This window comes from Falco peregrinus, chromosome 11 (assembly GCF_023634155.1).
Source record: "Falco peregrinus isolate bFalPer1 chromosome 11, bFalPer1.pri, whole genome shotgun sequence".
NCBI lineage: Eukaryota > Metazoa > Chordata > Aves > Falconiformes > Falconidae > Falco > Falco peregrinus.
This window is the reverse complement of record NC_073731.1, coordinates 23863543-23881167: the sequence shown is the minus strand read 5'-3', so window position 1 is coordinate 23881167 and position 17625 is coordinate 23863543. Positions and strand designations below refer to the sequence as shown.

General features: G+C 37.3%; 1 protein-coding gene across 1 annotated transcript in view; it reads left to right on the top strand.

Moving 5' to 3' along the window:
• Window positions 1–17625, top strand: part of USH2A (usherin) — a 390454-nt gene that overhangs the window by 30878 nt on the left and 341951 nt on the right. The window contains 6 exon segments of the mRNA XM_027788579.2: window positions 4123–4252; window positions 5438–5501; window positions 7788–8082; window positions 8700–8884; window positions 11940–12161; window positions 13497–13590. Coding sequence (XP_027644380.2) covers window positions 4123–4252; window positions 5438–5501; window positions 7788–8082; window positions 8700–8884; window positions 11940–12161; window positions 13497–13590 — 990 coding nt within the window.

The following is a 17625-nucleotide window of genomic DNA, read 5'->3' as shown; positions in this document are numbered from 1 at the left end:
ACATGACAGCTCTGCCTGATTCAAGCCAAGTGGCAAAATTAGTATTAAATTTCATTGTTACATTTTCATGAGTAGGGTCTGAGTAGCACAGATCTTTAGGTGAGAAAATAAACAGTTGTAATGTCTTTTCTGTCCCTATCTCATTTTATAACCAGCAGCTTGTGCTTTTTGTGCTTCAGTGCATGCTCCTTCGTTCTGCCCTACAGTGACCCATAGGGCAGGGAATTTTTCCTAGGAAGAAAGTGATTGGATTTGGTATTGCTGGCTCTGATGGCAGTTTGCTTGTGACGCAGGGCCACAAGAGCTTCATTTGGGATGCACTGAAGGAACTTGCCTACCAGCTCATTGGCCCAGCACCTCTCATCTTTGAAACTCTTCTGGATCATAACAGGAATGCTATTAGAGGAAAGATTATGGATATCTTTCGCCATCTCAGTTCACCATCAAATGGGTTTTCCATTGCTTGGAATGGAATTGGTATTAGGCTCTGCACTGGCAGAAGCTAATGTAGTTGCAGAGTGAATTTATCTTAGTAACTAATCCTTGCCACCTCCCTGTGAGGTGATTTGCTAAGTATCTGACAGATGGGGAAGCATGGGAGGGAGAGATGGTTTCAGAGCTGGGATTAGAGCGCTGATGTCCCAGGCTTCTGGTCGTGTGCTCTGTGCAACCGTGAAGCCAGCCTTTCCTACCCATCTCCTGTTACTCTCTTGGGGAAATTCCTATTGAACGTTATTAATAAAGACAACAGGGGAATAATCCTGTTGTCCTAGTCAGGAGTGAAATTCATCTTTCATTTCTGTGGTATTGTACGCGACATAATGCTAACGGTCAGGAGACCCCGAATAACCACATCAAACAGCTGATTCGGTGCCAGCCTTCCTTCTTATTTAGCTTAGCCTAAACTGACACCAAACTTTGAGACATTCCTCTCCTCCCACAGTGGGATTTTTTTTTTTTTTATACCACACATGGTTTCCCTTCTACATTTTCCTCCCGTGTCAGATATCCATACCCCCTTTAATAACCAGCAGGGGGATCATTACATTGAGCTACTGCCAAACGTATAATGACTGCTGCCTTTGCCTTACACAGTCACTGCACTACTGATATCCAATTCAGCATTGTAAAGTGCTTAGGGCTACCTTGGGGATGTGCTATATTAAACCCAACTATTCTAAATCCTATTTAATACAAAGAGGTTGGGGGGGGGGGAGGGGGGAGGGAGATTTAAAATTGTCATTAGTCCCCTATTTTCAACAAGTCAAAATACCTGGTTGCTTAAGGCCCAATTCTGTTGCTCTTAAGTCGTAAGTAGTCCCGCTGATTTTGGTAGTGGGTGCATGACGGTGAGCACTCCACTTACCACTGGGTGGGGGGCAGAATTGGGATCCTATAGAAGCTGCGCCTGAGCCTGGAAGTTTGCAAGGAGGTGATGGGGGTGAGTGTGCCTGGTCCTGAATTCCACTTACGAATGTTTTACAATGAAAACGGGAAAGCAGAAACATGCTTCATATCTGACTAAAAATAAAGGTACTCTTAAACTTGTAAAAGACAACATTTTTATTTGAATGATATGACAGAGCTGCCACAGGAGTGTTACCTGCTATAAAGAAAGCTCAAGAATTATTACCTTTATTAGACCAGTGACACTGAGCTTTAGCCATACATTTCTAACTTCTGTCCCTCTACAGAGACAATTTTCTTTTCTTAAATAAACTGTCATGCTAGTGTTAATATATTGTTGGCTCCCTCATACTCTGAGAATACTGCTGATATAAAACATGTATATGTTAGATTGGTAATAGTATCTTTAGTGTAGCTGACTAGAACAAATGTGTTTCCCTCATGGCTGTGCTAATGTGATAAAGGAAAATTGGCTGTTCATCAGCTTTTGGCTGGGTAAAGACAGTAGAGATGGAACCACATTCTTTTTTATGCATTAATACCACTGAGAACTTTTCACTAGTTATATTTCATGTGCGGGCATGTTGTGCAAAGATGTTGTAAAACATGAGATAATGCTACAAATAACAAAGTAGAAAAGCCTGTATCTTTTATGATGATAACAGTCAAACACCAAATGACAGTAACAGGCTGTAAAAAATGTGATGCAGAAAAAAAATGCAATGTAGCCACCATATATGCGTATACTTAGGCTCTTGCAAATAGGGCATCAGATGTTTAGAGGGCTTTGAATTAAAATTAAATAAAAAACTGTTGTATTTAGGTCATTGATGTGTCAACACAAAAGATAATTTAAAATGGAGAGATGTATTTTGAGCGGTGAAACTCATATGCAATAACTTTTTGAACAAATCTCAAGGCTTAGTAATTATGATAATAGCCTTCAAATTTCCATCAGTGGAAGGGCAATAAATATTCCTGTCTAAATTTCGGAAATATTGACTGAATCTGGAAATGGCAACGAAGCTCAGCATGCATGTATATTTTAAAGTGCAGTTTAAGGAGAAAAATTCATCTGTACAATTTTGCATGAAGCCTAAATAAAAAAAAAAAGAACAGCCCCCCCCAATTAAACCCCCCCCCCCCCCCCCCATCTCATTTCCTATTTTTGTTACTTAAAATGCTGTTAGACTCATTTCGCCTGAGGCACTGATGCTGATCATCTGAGCTCAGATTTATAGATAATTGTGTCTCTTTATCTTGGTCTGAAATTTGAAAGATTTTATTGGTGGAATAGCATTGTGAGTGCTTATGTTGTGGTTTTCAAACTGGTACTTTTTCAGGTTCTGGCTTTCCTCTTCGCAACAAATTATTCTGGCTTGTAAACCTTTGGTTTGTCCTCACATATATATTGTTCTTATGAAAGCAATTATTCCAGGTTTATTTTGTTTTGATTAGCGTGGGTATCAAGACAGGCTAAAGCGCTCTAGGTTTATTTGCCCTCTGTAGACACGATTCACCAAGCATCCATATCTGCAAAATGAAAATAACACTGTAAATTAGTAACAACAAAACAGTTTCAGAATCTGAGAGCTGCCAAGCTCTCATGTGAAATAAGCCTTATGCAAGCTAAATATTGCTAGAAATCGAGTAGTTTCAGTTTTGCAAATAAATCACTTTCTGAAATAAATTGGATTAAGTTCATTGGGTAAACAATTTGTTAAATTCAAAGAATTCAAAAGTTGTGGATGAGTTGAACTTAGTTTCTATAATTAGCTTCACTAGTAGGAAGCTGACTGTAGCCATGATGCCTCCAGTTTTCATTTTTATGTGCCTGTATTTTTTTTTTTAAATGAGAGTATTGAATTTTGTTAAATGTAAGGCTGAAAGGCACTCCCCTATCATTAAACTTTTTCTAATTTTATGTAAACATGAAGATTATTAATGCAAAAAAGTACTTTGTAAAAGCTCAGCATCTTGTGACTTTGTGGAGCTGGGAGAATGCCATAAAGTATTTCTCTGAATGTTAGCTCAAATTTAAAATGAATTGGCAGGGAAGGGAATGTTTGCAGAAAACTGTACCCTGGGGTGCTGGCTGAGTGTGTATCCCTAGCCAAGGGTTCCCTTGATGTAAGGGAATTACCCACTGGGTGTAAAGCAGATGTAGCCAGGTCCTTTACTGTTCCCTTCAGCCCTTGTAGAAAGAAACATGCTGGGGTTAGGGAGGCATTTTGGAGGGGTGTTAGAGGCCTGGCTGAAATGTGCTGCGTTTGGTTATCCTGAGTATGGTATGTAGCCCCTCGAGGCCTGTTTGAACTGAGATGTACGAGAAGAGCTCTGACAGCTCTAACATGTGCCCGTGGCCTGAAGTGGTGATATAGCTGTAACCAGCCTCCTACCTTGTGAACCAGACCCACCCTTCTCCTTTTCCTCTCTTCCCTCTCCCCTCCAGACCACTGTACTGTATTTTCTTCTTTGATTTAACCACTGTGGAAGTGTCATACTCTGTGCATCTGAGTGATGATCTTATTAATGGGATTGCTAATGGATGGACAGAAAAGAGGTAACTACTTTCAGTAGGCATTGGAAATAAAGACATACAGCAAATAAGTTGAAGTAATGTTAATGGTTAATCAGTGATAGATGCAGCATGTAGAGAAATCAAAGTGGTTGCATAATGAAGCATGTGTTTGCCCCTTTACATTGATTCTATAGGTGCATCACAGCAGAATTAGTTTCTTCTTGAATGGCTGGGAAGATGATAACACACCTTTTGATTCAAGGATTCTTGTGGGAACAATTGCTGATACTGATGGTACACTGCAAATCGGACAAAGCTTCACAGGTAAATTTTGTAGTATTTTAGTAGAACACAGTGAAATATTCAAAATAAGATGTGCATGATGCGGTTGAAAATCACATGTGAATCATTTCAAGTTATCTATATATTGAGATGCATTATCTTCCTGCAGGAAAAAATTCCTATTGTACAATTAGCTTTCTCGAAAGACTGGCGGAAAGATAGATGTTTGGCAGATGACCCTGTAGGATCATAACTTATTCTGTGTGCTACTGCATATAAGTAGGCTTTCCTACATTCCAAAAGATGTAGGCATGTAAAGTGACACATTCCATTAATTTACAATCATAGTTTTTCTGAATAAATAGATGAAACTATTTCAGAATGGGATTAGGCATGGCCACTAGACTACACTCCTCTACAGAGTCAGCAATAGAGCTGAAGATTTCTGGCTGTTCAAGTTCTTCAGTTCTATTAATACTCATGTAAACCACTAGCAGAATGAGAATCCCTCAGCTTCTAGTAATGCCTGATAGTGTTACTCTTCATCTGCATCTAGAATTTTCGATGTACTCGAAAATTGTGATGTAATCATTGCAGAACAGCTGGGGGATGTTTTGTTGCTCTCCACAGTTTCTTGGCTCTGCATATGTAAGAACACTGACTACTCTTCAGGAACATGCACAACTTGAAGCTAACTCCTAAATATAACTACATGTCACTTAACTTTATTGTCCTCTTGGGCAAGAAAGTCGTTCTGTGCCCTATTTCTTAAAGCTTGTATTTGGAAATGTGTTTTGTTGTGATCATCTTGATTCTGAATACTGGATAACTAATAAACATATAAAGGAAAGGGCTATTTTAAAAATGCTTTTTATCTTTATTGTATAAATTGATAGGTACAGTTGTACCTACTGTATCTCTTCTCTAATTAGAGGTGGCACATAGACTGGCTCATTACTTCTGTCTAATGAGCCGATCTTTGTGCCACCTCTCTAATCAGAAAAAGAGATAGGTACAAAATGTTCTTATAAAGTTATTATAAATCATTCTTTTTTATCAAAAAAATTAAGTCACTGCCCTCTATAGTTTTGTCCAGATCCAAAATGGTTTCATTCAGGAGGGGTAATTGTGCAAGAGAGATTTCAGAGTGCTGAATTAAAGGTGCTGTCATGCAGTGCAAAGCTGCCTTTACTCAATAAATTACTTATTTATAGCATATTTTCTTAGGTTTAGAGCAATTTGTCGGAAGAATGCAGGATTTTCGATATTACCCAGTGGCACTTACAAACAGGTAAAGAACCTTTATTTTTGTACAAAAATGTGTAGTAAGAAAGTATAGGTAACAATATGCTTATTTCCCAAAGTATGATGCTTTTCAGATGTCTCCTTTAGATGATTGCTTATGATAATATAGTTTACCGAACCTCATTTCAGAGATGACTTTTAATCTAAAAAATCCCGAGTTAAAATAAATTCAACAACTTAGTGTGTTTTGCTTTTGAACTGTTGCTTAAATTCAGGTGGTAAATGCACACTTTCCTTGTTACTGTTTGTTACAACCTGACTTGGTGTCCTTGCACAGAGTAGATCCAGTTGCTAGATTTCAGTGCTTATAAACTGTCTAGGTGTTATCAATTCATCATAATTCTGACATAATAGTGTGTGCTGATAAGCTTAGTTCTGCTGGATGAGACTTGCAAAGCTTTCCCAGATCTCTGTGTAAACTGTAGAGTGAGGAAGGGAGCACAGTGGGCCGGTCCTGTGCAGACTACTCAAATACCAGTGGTCAAAATGAAGAGGACAGGCATTCCAACTGGTCACCGTGCTGGCTTTGTGGCTGCAAGCTCGGCTGTGGTGTTTAGCAGTTCCTTTCTTGTTGCAGCTTCCCCAAGGTATCAGATGTCCATGTCAGGTATTCTTGATGCTCCCCCCATCCCACGCACACACCCCTACCCTGTTCATTGCTTTCTATATTAGATTGTCACCATGAGCTGCCAATGACTTCGCTAGCTCAGCCCACATAGCCCTGGGCAATTGCTTTGACTTCCTCCATTCCTGAAGCCAAATTACAGTTGCCACTGCAATTTCTGTTGCCCTCCAGCCTCCCTTCCTAGCGCATTACAAAGAAATGTTACCGTTGTTATCCAGCTCATGCTGGATTAATCTAGTCAATTCAAGCTGGCCAGAAGTAGTCAGGTCCTATTTGTCTGCACGGTGCTTCTGGGCAGGCTACACGCAATGACACTCGTGACTGCAGACCTTAAGGCTACTTAATGATAGTCTTTCAATAAGATGTAGAGCAGTTTCCTAGGAGCTCAGTCGTCTGCAGGACATTATGCTGAACTGAGCTCCTGTGAATTCGAAGTATTAATCTGAACCTGAATTCCAAGTTACATGAAAATCGTGTTGGTTGTATTCTTTCAGAGCAATGCTTGTCAAATCCTTTGAACCGCAGTTTAAGCCAGTGAAATGAATAAAGTTTAAAAATTGAAAAATGTGGTATTTTACAAAATGTTGTAACTTAATGATGTCTTTCGAGATGTAGTTTTATATCCACAAATAACTTGGTCCAAAATGTTTGTCTGGGATAAACTGCAAAGGGAAGTCTTGCCTGCATATCAGCTAATTTAATTCTATGGCTGTATAAAAGGTCTTGTAACTTCGAATTCTGTGGAATTTTTTTGTGGCATCTAGCAAGTATTTGCTTAATAAGTATACAAAAATTTTCTTCATGATAAAGTAGAAAAATGGGAAAAGTAAGGTTGTTTTTGTTTTTTTTTTAATTTAAAAATTCAGTGTCTTCTAGGCTCACAAAATCCTACTTTTACACCAGGGATGAGCAGATAAAGGTTTATGGAACCTGCCCATGTCATTCATATATCTATCTGCTTGTCTGCCTACCTATCTATGTTATCTATTTCAGTTGCTGATGTCAGAGGGAATTAAAGTGACTCTGGCTTTGACATGAGCTGTAAGAAGCAACTAGAGTGATCACAGACTGGGGCAGCTAAAAACCTGGGAATTTGTGTTAGTTAAAAATGAAAGTATTTCTATCTAGTTTTTTTTTAAAGTACAGTGTCATATTGCTTAAGCTGGTCGTCTTGGAGGATTGAATGTAAACTTTCAACTCATCTGTATTTACAGGCAATATACCAATGCTGTGGTATGCCTGAGAACAGTGTCCGGATCACTGACTGGAGTCAGATGTTATGCAGTTTTATTACATTACGAGTTTTTCTCCTTTCATCTAGGGCTGGTCTCATCCTATTCAGCTTTAGGCATCCCAACAAAGAGCTCATTTCCCTTGGCTTCATACATGTCTGTGGAGGAATGAAAGCAACTCCAGAGTGCTTCTTCACAGACATCTTCTGAAGGTGCCTGCTGCTTAATTACCTAGGGACCCTGGGTGGCCTGATTCTTAGCTGATGGCCCCATTTATGTGAGATGCAACCAGGCCTTTTAGGGCTTCTGCTGTAATCTAAGATGACTTTTGTTTAATCTGTGAGCCTGGAGGCACGAAGTGGCACTTGTCCTTTTTTTATTATGTATGTAATTATTTTTTTATATGCTTTGACAGAGACATTTTGGAAGTATTCTCTGGAAACTTCCCTCACCTGCATACCCAATCCGAGTGCCGCTGTCCTGGAAGTCATCCCCGGGTACACCCATTGATACAGAGGTATTGCATCCCTAATGGTGCAGATGATACCACTAATGACAGAGTGCTGAGGCTGGATGCAGAAGCCCATCCTCTGTATTACATCAATGATGATGACATTGGGACCACCTGGATTTCATCTGTGTTTGCTAACACTGCAGGTCTGGATCATGGTGTTTCAATCACAATAGATTTACAAAATGGACAGTATCAGGTAATGAGATGACATTTGCTATTTATTAATTCAAAACTATGAACAGATTTTTGTAGACGTTTCATTACAATTTTGAGGAGATTCAAACCTTATGCTTTAAGATGTTATCCTTAGAAGATCAGGAACAAAACTTCCTTTATTAGCATGAAACAATGCAAAAGGCAACAGAATGCTTTATGGTTCTTGTCATTCTCTTTTGATGTGCCTTGGCTGTTGTAACAGGCAGTAATCTAAAACAGATATGCCAGAGTGGGTATCCTGTGTGAAGACAACAATATTTAGAAATTTAAAAATTAGATTTCTAAATAAAATTAGAAAATTTAGAAGTCATGGACTTGACTTTGTGGTGTATTTTCAAATGGTCTTCAAGAAAAATTGGAGTTCTGATGCCACAGTTCAGTTGTTCTGTAATAACGTCTGAGAGATTGAAGAGCTTGTTTAACAAAAAAGGTTGTATTTGGTTTTAATTAGGAATATGTGGAATGAAATACTGATTCTTTTTCTGTCTGTGAGTGGTAAAGCAAACTATATTGTCACATTGAAAAAAGTTTATATTCTCATTGTTTTACAACTTAGTCGTTAATATCACTTTATGAAAATTTGTTACCTTCTTGTAGGTATTCTATATTATACTGCAGTTCTTTAGCCCACATCCTGAAGCAATAAGAATTGAAAGGAAAAAAAGAGATGATCTAAACTGGGAGGACTGGCAGTATTTTGCTAAAAATTGCAGTATTTTTGGAATGGATAACAATGGATCTCTGGAAAAACCGGACTCTGTCAACTGTCTCCAACTTCATAGGTATGAGTGGGTATTATCTGCATAATACAGATGCTTTGAAGAGGTAACATTCTGACAGAATTCATTTCTATGTCCCAATGAGATAGAATCTTTTAATTTGGTACACCCATTTATTATGGGCTACTGAGTATATAAAAGATCCCAAATCTGACCTTTCGACTGAAGATTGCCTAAAGGCCATCTGTCACTTTTATCAAATTTCAGACATTGACAAATGTGACACAATTGATTCCTCTGTTATTTTTGAGCTAGACTTTTGAAATTTTATTATGTGCTTGTGTTTTGGGGGGCTATTGTCAGCTGAATTAGAGAACATTGAGATGAAGATTGGAGTGAAGGTACTGATATAACAGATTGTTTTAAACTATCTAGTTAATGTGAAAGTACACCTTCTGATGTCCAAGGGCAAAACTTGTTCTGAAGCCTGGAAGAGAGGCCAAAGCTTAAGTACGAAAGCCAGTCATTCAGCCTTACTCCTAATTGTGCAAAACATGTAAGAAATGGGTTCTAATTTTTCTAAGCAAGAACAGAGATAAAACTGGAGGTGGGGGGCAAGAAGGATCATTACCATTTAGAAACATGTTTCAAGCCTTTTTACTAGATAATTAGCATGTGCAAATTTAAAAGTATATAACATATACAATATACATTTCATAAATATAGCATATAACATACGTAATATATAGTTAATAAATATAATTTCACACACACGTGCACGTATGTACATATAGATTTTTTTAAAAACTGTACCACTACATATATTCAAATGCACTAACTCTTGCCTGATTTCAGATGCCAGTCAGTATTAGGATTGTTTAGTACTTGGCTGGAAACCAGTGAGAAAATATAGTACCAGGTGCTGTAGGCATTTTGCTTTTTTTGTTGTTTCACTTTTGCTACCTTCCTAAGACTTTTCAAGTGTCAGCATCTTTGTTCTCCAGGAGTTCAGTATTCTAAGGAGAGGAGAATAAGGTCATCTGAGTTACACCAGTTTTCAGCAAAAGTCTTTGAGCTTTATTGCTGATCCTTGGAGCAGAGAGTAAAGGAGAAGGGAAATCTCTTAAGCAAGCCAAACATTTTTGGATAAAAAACCCAAATGAGGTATAATGCCCTTTTCAGCTGAGAAATAGGTATTTGTATATTTTCTAAAATGAACTGAGGCGTTCAGTGTTTCCATAAATGTTTTTTATGTAGCACTGTTTCTCCCCTTCGCTTATGATGTAAATGATGATAGGAAGTGATATGAATGAACGATTTTGGGTACAGCTGATCGTACAGAAAGCTTTATTTAAAATATAAGACATATAACCTGTAATGGTGAGTATTCCGTGTACTCAAAGGGAAGTTACTGTCAGAACAATGTTCCAAACTTGTGTGAGCAGCGTAGCAGAGGTCCCTGCTGAGACCTTTATAGGAGGGGAAGGTAATTTTATTCTAAAACAAAACTGGTTTCTCTCTCTGTCATACCCAGATACTTGTAAGTGCCAAGACAGGTCCAGATTGTCTGCCCAGGATTTAGACACTAGTGTGCTTGTATCCTGGTGGTCTGGCCAGGACTCCTTGGGTTGATGTGGGAGGAAAGTGACCTTGGCTTTGAAATCCTTACCATGGCTTGAGGGTTCTTGGCTTGGTGACCACATGCTGGTACTGAATGGACTCTTTTGTGTCCTTTAGGAGATGAAAGTGATTAGGGTTTTTGTTTTGCCATCCAGTGCCACCCTCTGTAAGTTAGGAGTTTCTCCCTGTCTTTTATAGAGGCTTGATTCTTTGCTTAGTCTGAATTTTGACTAACCCCTACTTTAGGATCTCCTTTGTTTTCCTCATTTCCTGAGAAGCTGTGTGTAGATGCCCTAAGATCTTGATGACCTGCTTATCTAGGTACCATCAGCCTTACGGTCTTTCTGCTTCCTTCTGGGGCTTCTGTACCAAGATGGTGTCATCCATCTGCTATTCATACCCGTCTTAACATTTCCATTACAGCTGTATATGACTTTCTGCAGAGGGGAACAGAGGACGGTATCGCCCAGAGAAACCTACAGATAGATTCCACTGGGATTTTTGTGAAGCACTGACCTGGATAGGGGCACAGTAAATTCAGAGATTCTTCATGAAGACAGAGGAGTATGAGTCAGCAGACCTAGTCTAACTACAAATCTCATCTTTCAAAAGCTCAGAGATATTTTGAAGTGATGAGAATTACATTTTTTGAATGTGTATGTCAAGTGCCAGGTGATACTGTGGGATAGCTATTTTTAAGGAGCCCATGTAGATGTGCAAATAAGCAGGCATTCTTGCCTCTTCTGGAGGCAGGTGCTACTCATAGCTAACTTCTGCCGTGTAAATATAGCAACATGAGAGATGATTCATACCAAACGGTGTGAACATGCATTTTATATATACTTGTTTGCTCAGCTTTTGCTTGAATTCTTAGGAGTGTCCTTCCCCATGGGCTTAAATATACAGTTTACTTTGTCCTACTGCATTCCATTAAATTCTCCTGTACCTGATTCGCTGTAAGGTGACGCATGTTTCTGACTGTGCTCACTCATTGAATGAGATCATACAGTCCAGTGGCCCTAAAATTCAAAATATATTTCTGTATGGCTTTTTGTGTGTTTAGCAGGTATGTAATTAACAATATGGGCAAGTTAATTATTGTATTAGTTATCTGAATGGTTTCCTTATGTCGTTTAAGCATGGTTCATATTTCTCAAAGTCATTGTGTTAAACTTTTGGAAAACTTAGTGCAGGTGACGCTGTAGCAGTCACACTTTATTCGTATGTTGAAGTTGCCCTCTAGACACTTCTAATTGGAAACTTAGGGTATGGAGAAGAGCTTGGCAGTTTGGGGAAAACCCGATATATAGAGGGCATTTCTTTCCCCCTGTTTGAATTCTGGTGACTCAGAATCCACTGACAAGAATTTTCCCCAGAAACCACCAAAAAGTGATGTACAGTTAAGTGGAGACTCTCTCTGAGAAAAAAGACATTAGGAGATAGAATCTGTAAAATATGTGATATTTTGATTTTTGTTTGTCTGTCTTTATTTAAACAGCTTTACACCGTATTCCCGTGGTAATCTGACTTTTAGCGTTCTTACCCCGGAACCAAATCACCGACCTGGCTACAACGATTTTTACAATACACCATCTCTCCAAGAATTTGTAAAAGCTACACAAGTGAGGATTCATCTCCGTGGCCAGTATCATACTAATGAGTCTTGGGTAAATTTTAGGCATAGATACTATGGAGTTAATGAAGTTACAGTCAGTGGAAGGTAGGTATTATGGAACTCTTTCCCCACCTATCACTGCCTCCGACTATTACAGCTGTGCAAAGTATATAATGACCTGCCTAAAATTTAATGAAGTTGTTCTGCTTTTACATTTATGAATGAGAAGGGAATTTGGTCTGAAGCAGTGCATCAAGTTTGAAATGATTGGTGTACTGTTTTTTTTAAACATTTGCTCACATGTTATTTTAAAATTAATTAGACTTATTACACAAATCTGTCAAAAGCAGTCCTTTCCTTGGAATTACCAATGCCTCTAAGCAAAGGCTTATGATTGAAACCACGGCTTGTGCTTTACTTCAGTAACTCTTCCAAGTTTCATTATAGATTCCCAGACATGGCAATTTTAACAGTCTTAATGCAGAGCTCATTCTTTGTTTTAGCTGTAGTTTTCTTTTTAAAACTGTCAGTAAAAGTGTTAGTGTTACATTATCTGTGACTGACAGCTGTATTGTATGTAAGTGTGCTGCCTTGTGAAAAGACTAATTATGCCCTGTAAATAATATGCAGATTTGGCAATGAAATAGTTTCCAAGAAGCATATGGGGCAGATTTTTGTTAATAAGTGTTATTCCTGAAATTATTCTGGTAGTTCTCATCTTGAGAGAAAGCACCCTGTTAGATGTCACATTTACCTCAGCATTTTCTTCACTACCAATATGTTTTGATTATTGATTTAGATGTGCTATGGTAATGCTTTTACTAAAATAGCTACAGTCTTGATGACTGTGCAACAGTAAAATAACTTCAGCTGGTTTGCAAAGATATGACATAACTCCAGAAGAGTAGCCCTTCAAGTAGAGTGGGTTGGTTATTGCCTACTATCTAGTACTCTATAAAGATTTTATTTTAGTAAGAAATGGACATTTCAACTGAGATCTAAATGGGTTAAACTAGAAAATCTAAATGGGTTAAACTGGAAAATTATGCTTGATACAGTTAAGATTTCTTGAAAAACTATACCTGCACTGTAAGACTTAATATTGATGAATAATTGTCACGTCTTTAATCAAATTTTATGTATTAATGTTATATACTGAAATATAGTTTTCATTACATATTTTATAAGGTAACGATAGCTCTACTAGACACGGGTTTTTGTTTTCTTGGAAAAGCAATTGTTTATATTTAAAAATATGTTGAATGAAGTAGTCTTTTGTAGGTTACTGTACTTAAGAACATTCTCTTTGGGGTGTTTATTTGTTCTTAATAAACAACTGAACTATGTCATACACAACATTGCCTTAGTGACCACGTTATATATTGTTGAACAGATGTTTCCATGTTTTAATATTTTTTCCACTACCTATTGTTTTTTCAGGTGTAATTGCCATGGCCACGCTGATAACTGCGACACAGCTATGGAACCATATAGGTGTCTGTGCGTCACGGAAAGCTATACAGAAGGAAATAATGTTAGTCTCTTCTTTGTCTATCAAAGTCACCTATGAACAGCCTCAAAAATGGGATTTTAGTCCTGGAAAAGAGTGTGTGCATGTGTGTTAGTCTTTTCCTAGCTTTTATAGGCAAACTTCCCATAGCAGGGTTTGTATTAAATGAAACAAAACCCCCTCACCCCCACCTGGCCAAAAGCCATTCCATCGCAGACCATTAGGAGTGCTCTGTTCGAGGGTTTGATTTGTTTAGAGGATTATGCCACTTACAAACGTTAGATGCAAACCTGAATTTAGACTGTCAGCATCTAATAAAGATTATGGCTCTACCTGCTGTAACAACTGGCAAATGATTTGTAGAGTGAAAAGGTAATGAGCACCTGATGTTCACAGCAGATTTACTCCAGGGCTTTTTTTTCAGTCTGGTCCTATGGACTCCAGACCCATTCAGTAGATGGAGTGCAGTAGGCAAAGTCCTGGAATTCAGCTTCCCATTTAGTTTCATTTGAAAGGGAACAGTTCAAGTGGTCCAAGACAGCTCCATGATGCAAACTAAAGCACAGTAAATGCAGAAAATTTGGAGATTTGCTTCAGAGCTGCATGCCTAAATCAAGGTAAAACACCAACATGGATTTACTATCTGATACTTGGAACATTTGTAGGTACTTGGGACATCGTATATTGCAGTCTCTGACTTCAGTGAAGAATGATACCTTTTAATGCAGTTGTTTTACAAAATATGTCTAAGATAGGAAGAATTAAAACATTTTGGAATTGGCTTTAAATGTCTTTTCACAGTTAAGAAAATACTTAGACATGCCCATACATTTGTATTTGGAAGTTATTTTCTTGGGGGTCTTATTATTTTGGTCTAACCCAGTGATTTGGGTAGTGACTTTTTAAAACATTGAAAATTGACCTTTGAATTTACTTTTTTAAGGACAGCCTGTAAATGTCAATTTCCTGTACTTTTTACAGTCAGTCATATATGACATTTGGTTATCTTTAAAATAAGCTGTAGTAGCAACATTATTTTTCTAATAAAAGAACAAACTTAGTATTACTTTTTGCTCTTTGGTGTTTTCAGATAGTTGATGTTAAGGTTAAATTTCTTGGAATTAAAAGGCCATATGAATGAAACTAGATACAGTCTAGAGAAGACGTTCTTATCATTGCTATGCTCTGCTCTTAATAACAGCATTTCTCAATAAAGGGATTTTGTGTAGTTGAAACCTAGCAAATTGCAAAATTATAATTTTCCTACTAGTTTTATAATTCTTGGCCATAGGACAACCAAAATGGGGTGGTTTACTGTAAGTCATGGCCTTCTAGAGAAATAGGTAGGGGAGAGCTTAGAATAATGGTGTCAGTTTGCACTTATTTCCTCCAACCTCTGGTTTTCTTGGAAGCTGTTCACATACAATTTAGCAAAAGGAGAATCGTGATACATGAGTTCAGAAAGCTTGTTCAAAGAAAAGATTCTGCTGTCCCTAGATTGATTATTTTTATATATATATATATATATGAATAAAGATGCAGTTGAGGTTAAGGAAGAATGAGCTACATCGAAAGAATGAATCCCGCACTATCCCACTATCCACCCTGAGTGTTAGATTTCTGTCACGGCAACAGGTTGCATTCCTTGCTGCATTTATACCTTTTGGAAATAAGCTTTCTAAAAATTAAGAATGGGTTATGGAATAGCGAGAGCAGTAGCAAAGGAGAGACTTACCTCGCATCAAAAAACCTCCAAGCAGTCTGTGCTTGCTAGAACAGAGCAAGAGGTGTTAACCTGAGAGCATTTGATGCTTATGATCATGTGAAAGATCTTTATAAAATTTCATAGGGGATCTAAGTTTGTTTGGTTTTTTGTTGTGTATGGGTTTTTTTTGTTGTTTGTTTGTTTTTTTAAGCAGAAGTGTAGGATCTACAGTCTAAATGACATTTGAATAGAATTTTGAAGTTTTTAGATGGGTTAAATTAGAAAAAAAAATTCAAACTGACAGTGTCCCTTTAATTAGAACACACATTGTGAAATGTTACTTTGGTAGGGATTAATTATAAATATTTAATAAGATCTGGAAATTCACCAAGCACTCTTGCAAGTCTTATGCTACCTTGTGAAAACAAACCAAATACATTTTAATGATGTATCTGCCTTACCAGATATTTTCCGTCAATGTTAATAGGTTGTTCCAGAGTATGTCACATTTTTGTTTACACATTGTAACTGTAATGGAAATGCTTGAATTAACCATATCCATTCAGAGTACAATAAGAATGTTTAATTATTTCCCACATTATTTAATAACCATGTTAGAATCTACTAAATTTGAAATAAAATTGTAATAAAATAGGATTCATATTTTCAAATATATCACTAACTACTTTGAATTTTATCAAGGATTTACGTGAAATCTGAACAGCTTAAAGGTTTTGACTTTTTTTGTAAAGCGAACACTTAAAAGCAAAACCAAAGTCCATCCTGACTTTTGTCTATCATTGGCAATGATAAAACTCTGTCTTATAAATTTACTCCTATGTTTCTTAGGCTCCCACCCCAGTGAATTAGGAATAATAATAATTTATGATGATGATGATGGATTCAATTAAGCATTTGATGAAGGAAGTTTCCAAATGCAAACTTTTTTTGGCAGGGAGGGGACAAGTATTTTTGAGAAGTTGCACTGTTGGCAGTCTTTTTTTAACTTCTGCTCTGTGCTAGCAGTAAGTCACCACAACAGAGGGGGTATAAGAAGGTTTTTGGGTTTGGGTTTTTTTTAGTATCTTGGACCAGAAATCAGGTTGCTTGACAAGCTCTTAACATATGGCAGAGTATGTCCTTGTCACATTTATACTTAATACAACTAAAATTACAATCTTGAATTTATCTGGCATATACATCTGGATAGGTATTGCACAGCATGGCAATACCAGAAACTAAAAATTTGCATAAATCATTACAAATAGAAATCTTAGTTTAGTTATTTGCATCACCATGTTATGAAATTTGACATACCAAATGGAACTTCTTTTTTTTTTTTTTTCTTTTTTTCTGAGTTCTGTTTTGATGTAGAAATATGTTGCTATGAAATTTGAGATGATGGGAAGAAAGGAATGCTTAGGAATGACTTGCAGGTGTTGAAGGGCCAGATTAAGAAAGAAGAGGAAATAAATCCTTACAGAGCTTGTGTCTCATCTTATGAAAAAATTATTTGACTTCTTAATTTACAAATTATTTTATAAATGCTTTGTGTCCTGCTCTGGGAAATAGCTTTGCCTTTTAAAAATGGAAACGGATGCACTAAGAGCAGATCCAGTTTTTGGTAACATTTATATGCAAAGACTAATTTATAGACATGAGTGGCAGTATGTTCAAAAACTTTCCTGGATGTCACATGAAAAACTGGAAACAGCCCACGAAAAAACAAATCAAACAAGATCAGCCTCACCTTAAAACCTCAGAGCCTTCTTTAAATCAGTCATACAGAACTTAGTAGAGAAAGGTAATGGAAAAATGTAGCGGAATAGTTGTAGAAATGATAATTGAAAATAGAATTTAAATAAAGCAACTCTGATAAATGCTTGAGAGGGTATGAAAGGATGTGAGAGTGTGAATGGATACAGTAAAGATTTCAGGTCTTCAGGGTTTTCTGTGCAAACAATTAATGATCTTAAACATTTGCTGTCTGAAAACTGAATATGGCATTGTTGATTTACCAAGAATAGAATAAATAAGGCTTTTTATGTTGTTACAGAAGAATCTGTCTAAACCTTAGTTAAAGGTTAATCTGTATCATCATGTTAGGCGTTGGAATTAATGATACATGGTACCTGAAGAGCTGTAAATATTAACTGTAGTAAGTGGTCACTCAATAACAAAGGCTTTAAGCTTGCAGAAGCAAGCAAGCTAGCAAAAAAGTGCACTTTTTGCTAAGCTGTGTGCCATAACGTGTGTACCCAGAGGACAGGCCTGGGAGGAAGCTGGTATATCAGAATAAAAAAGAAAGGAAATCAAGCAGGCAGATGGTTGAATGGAGTTTTGGGAGACAGCAA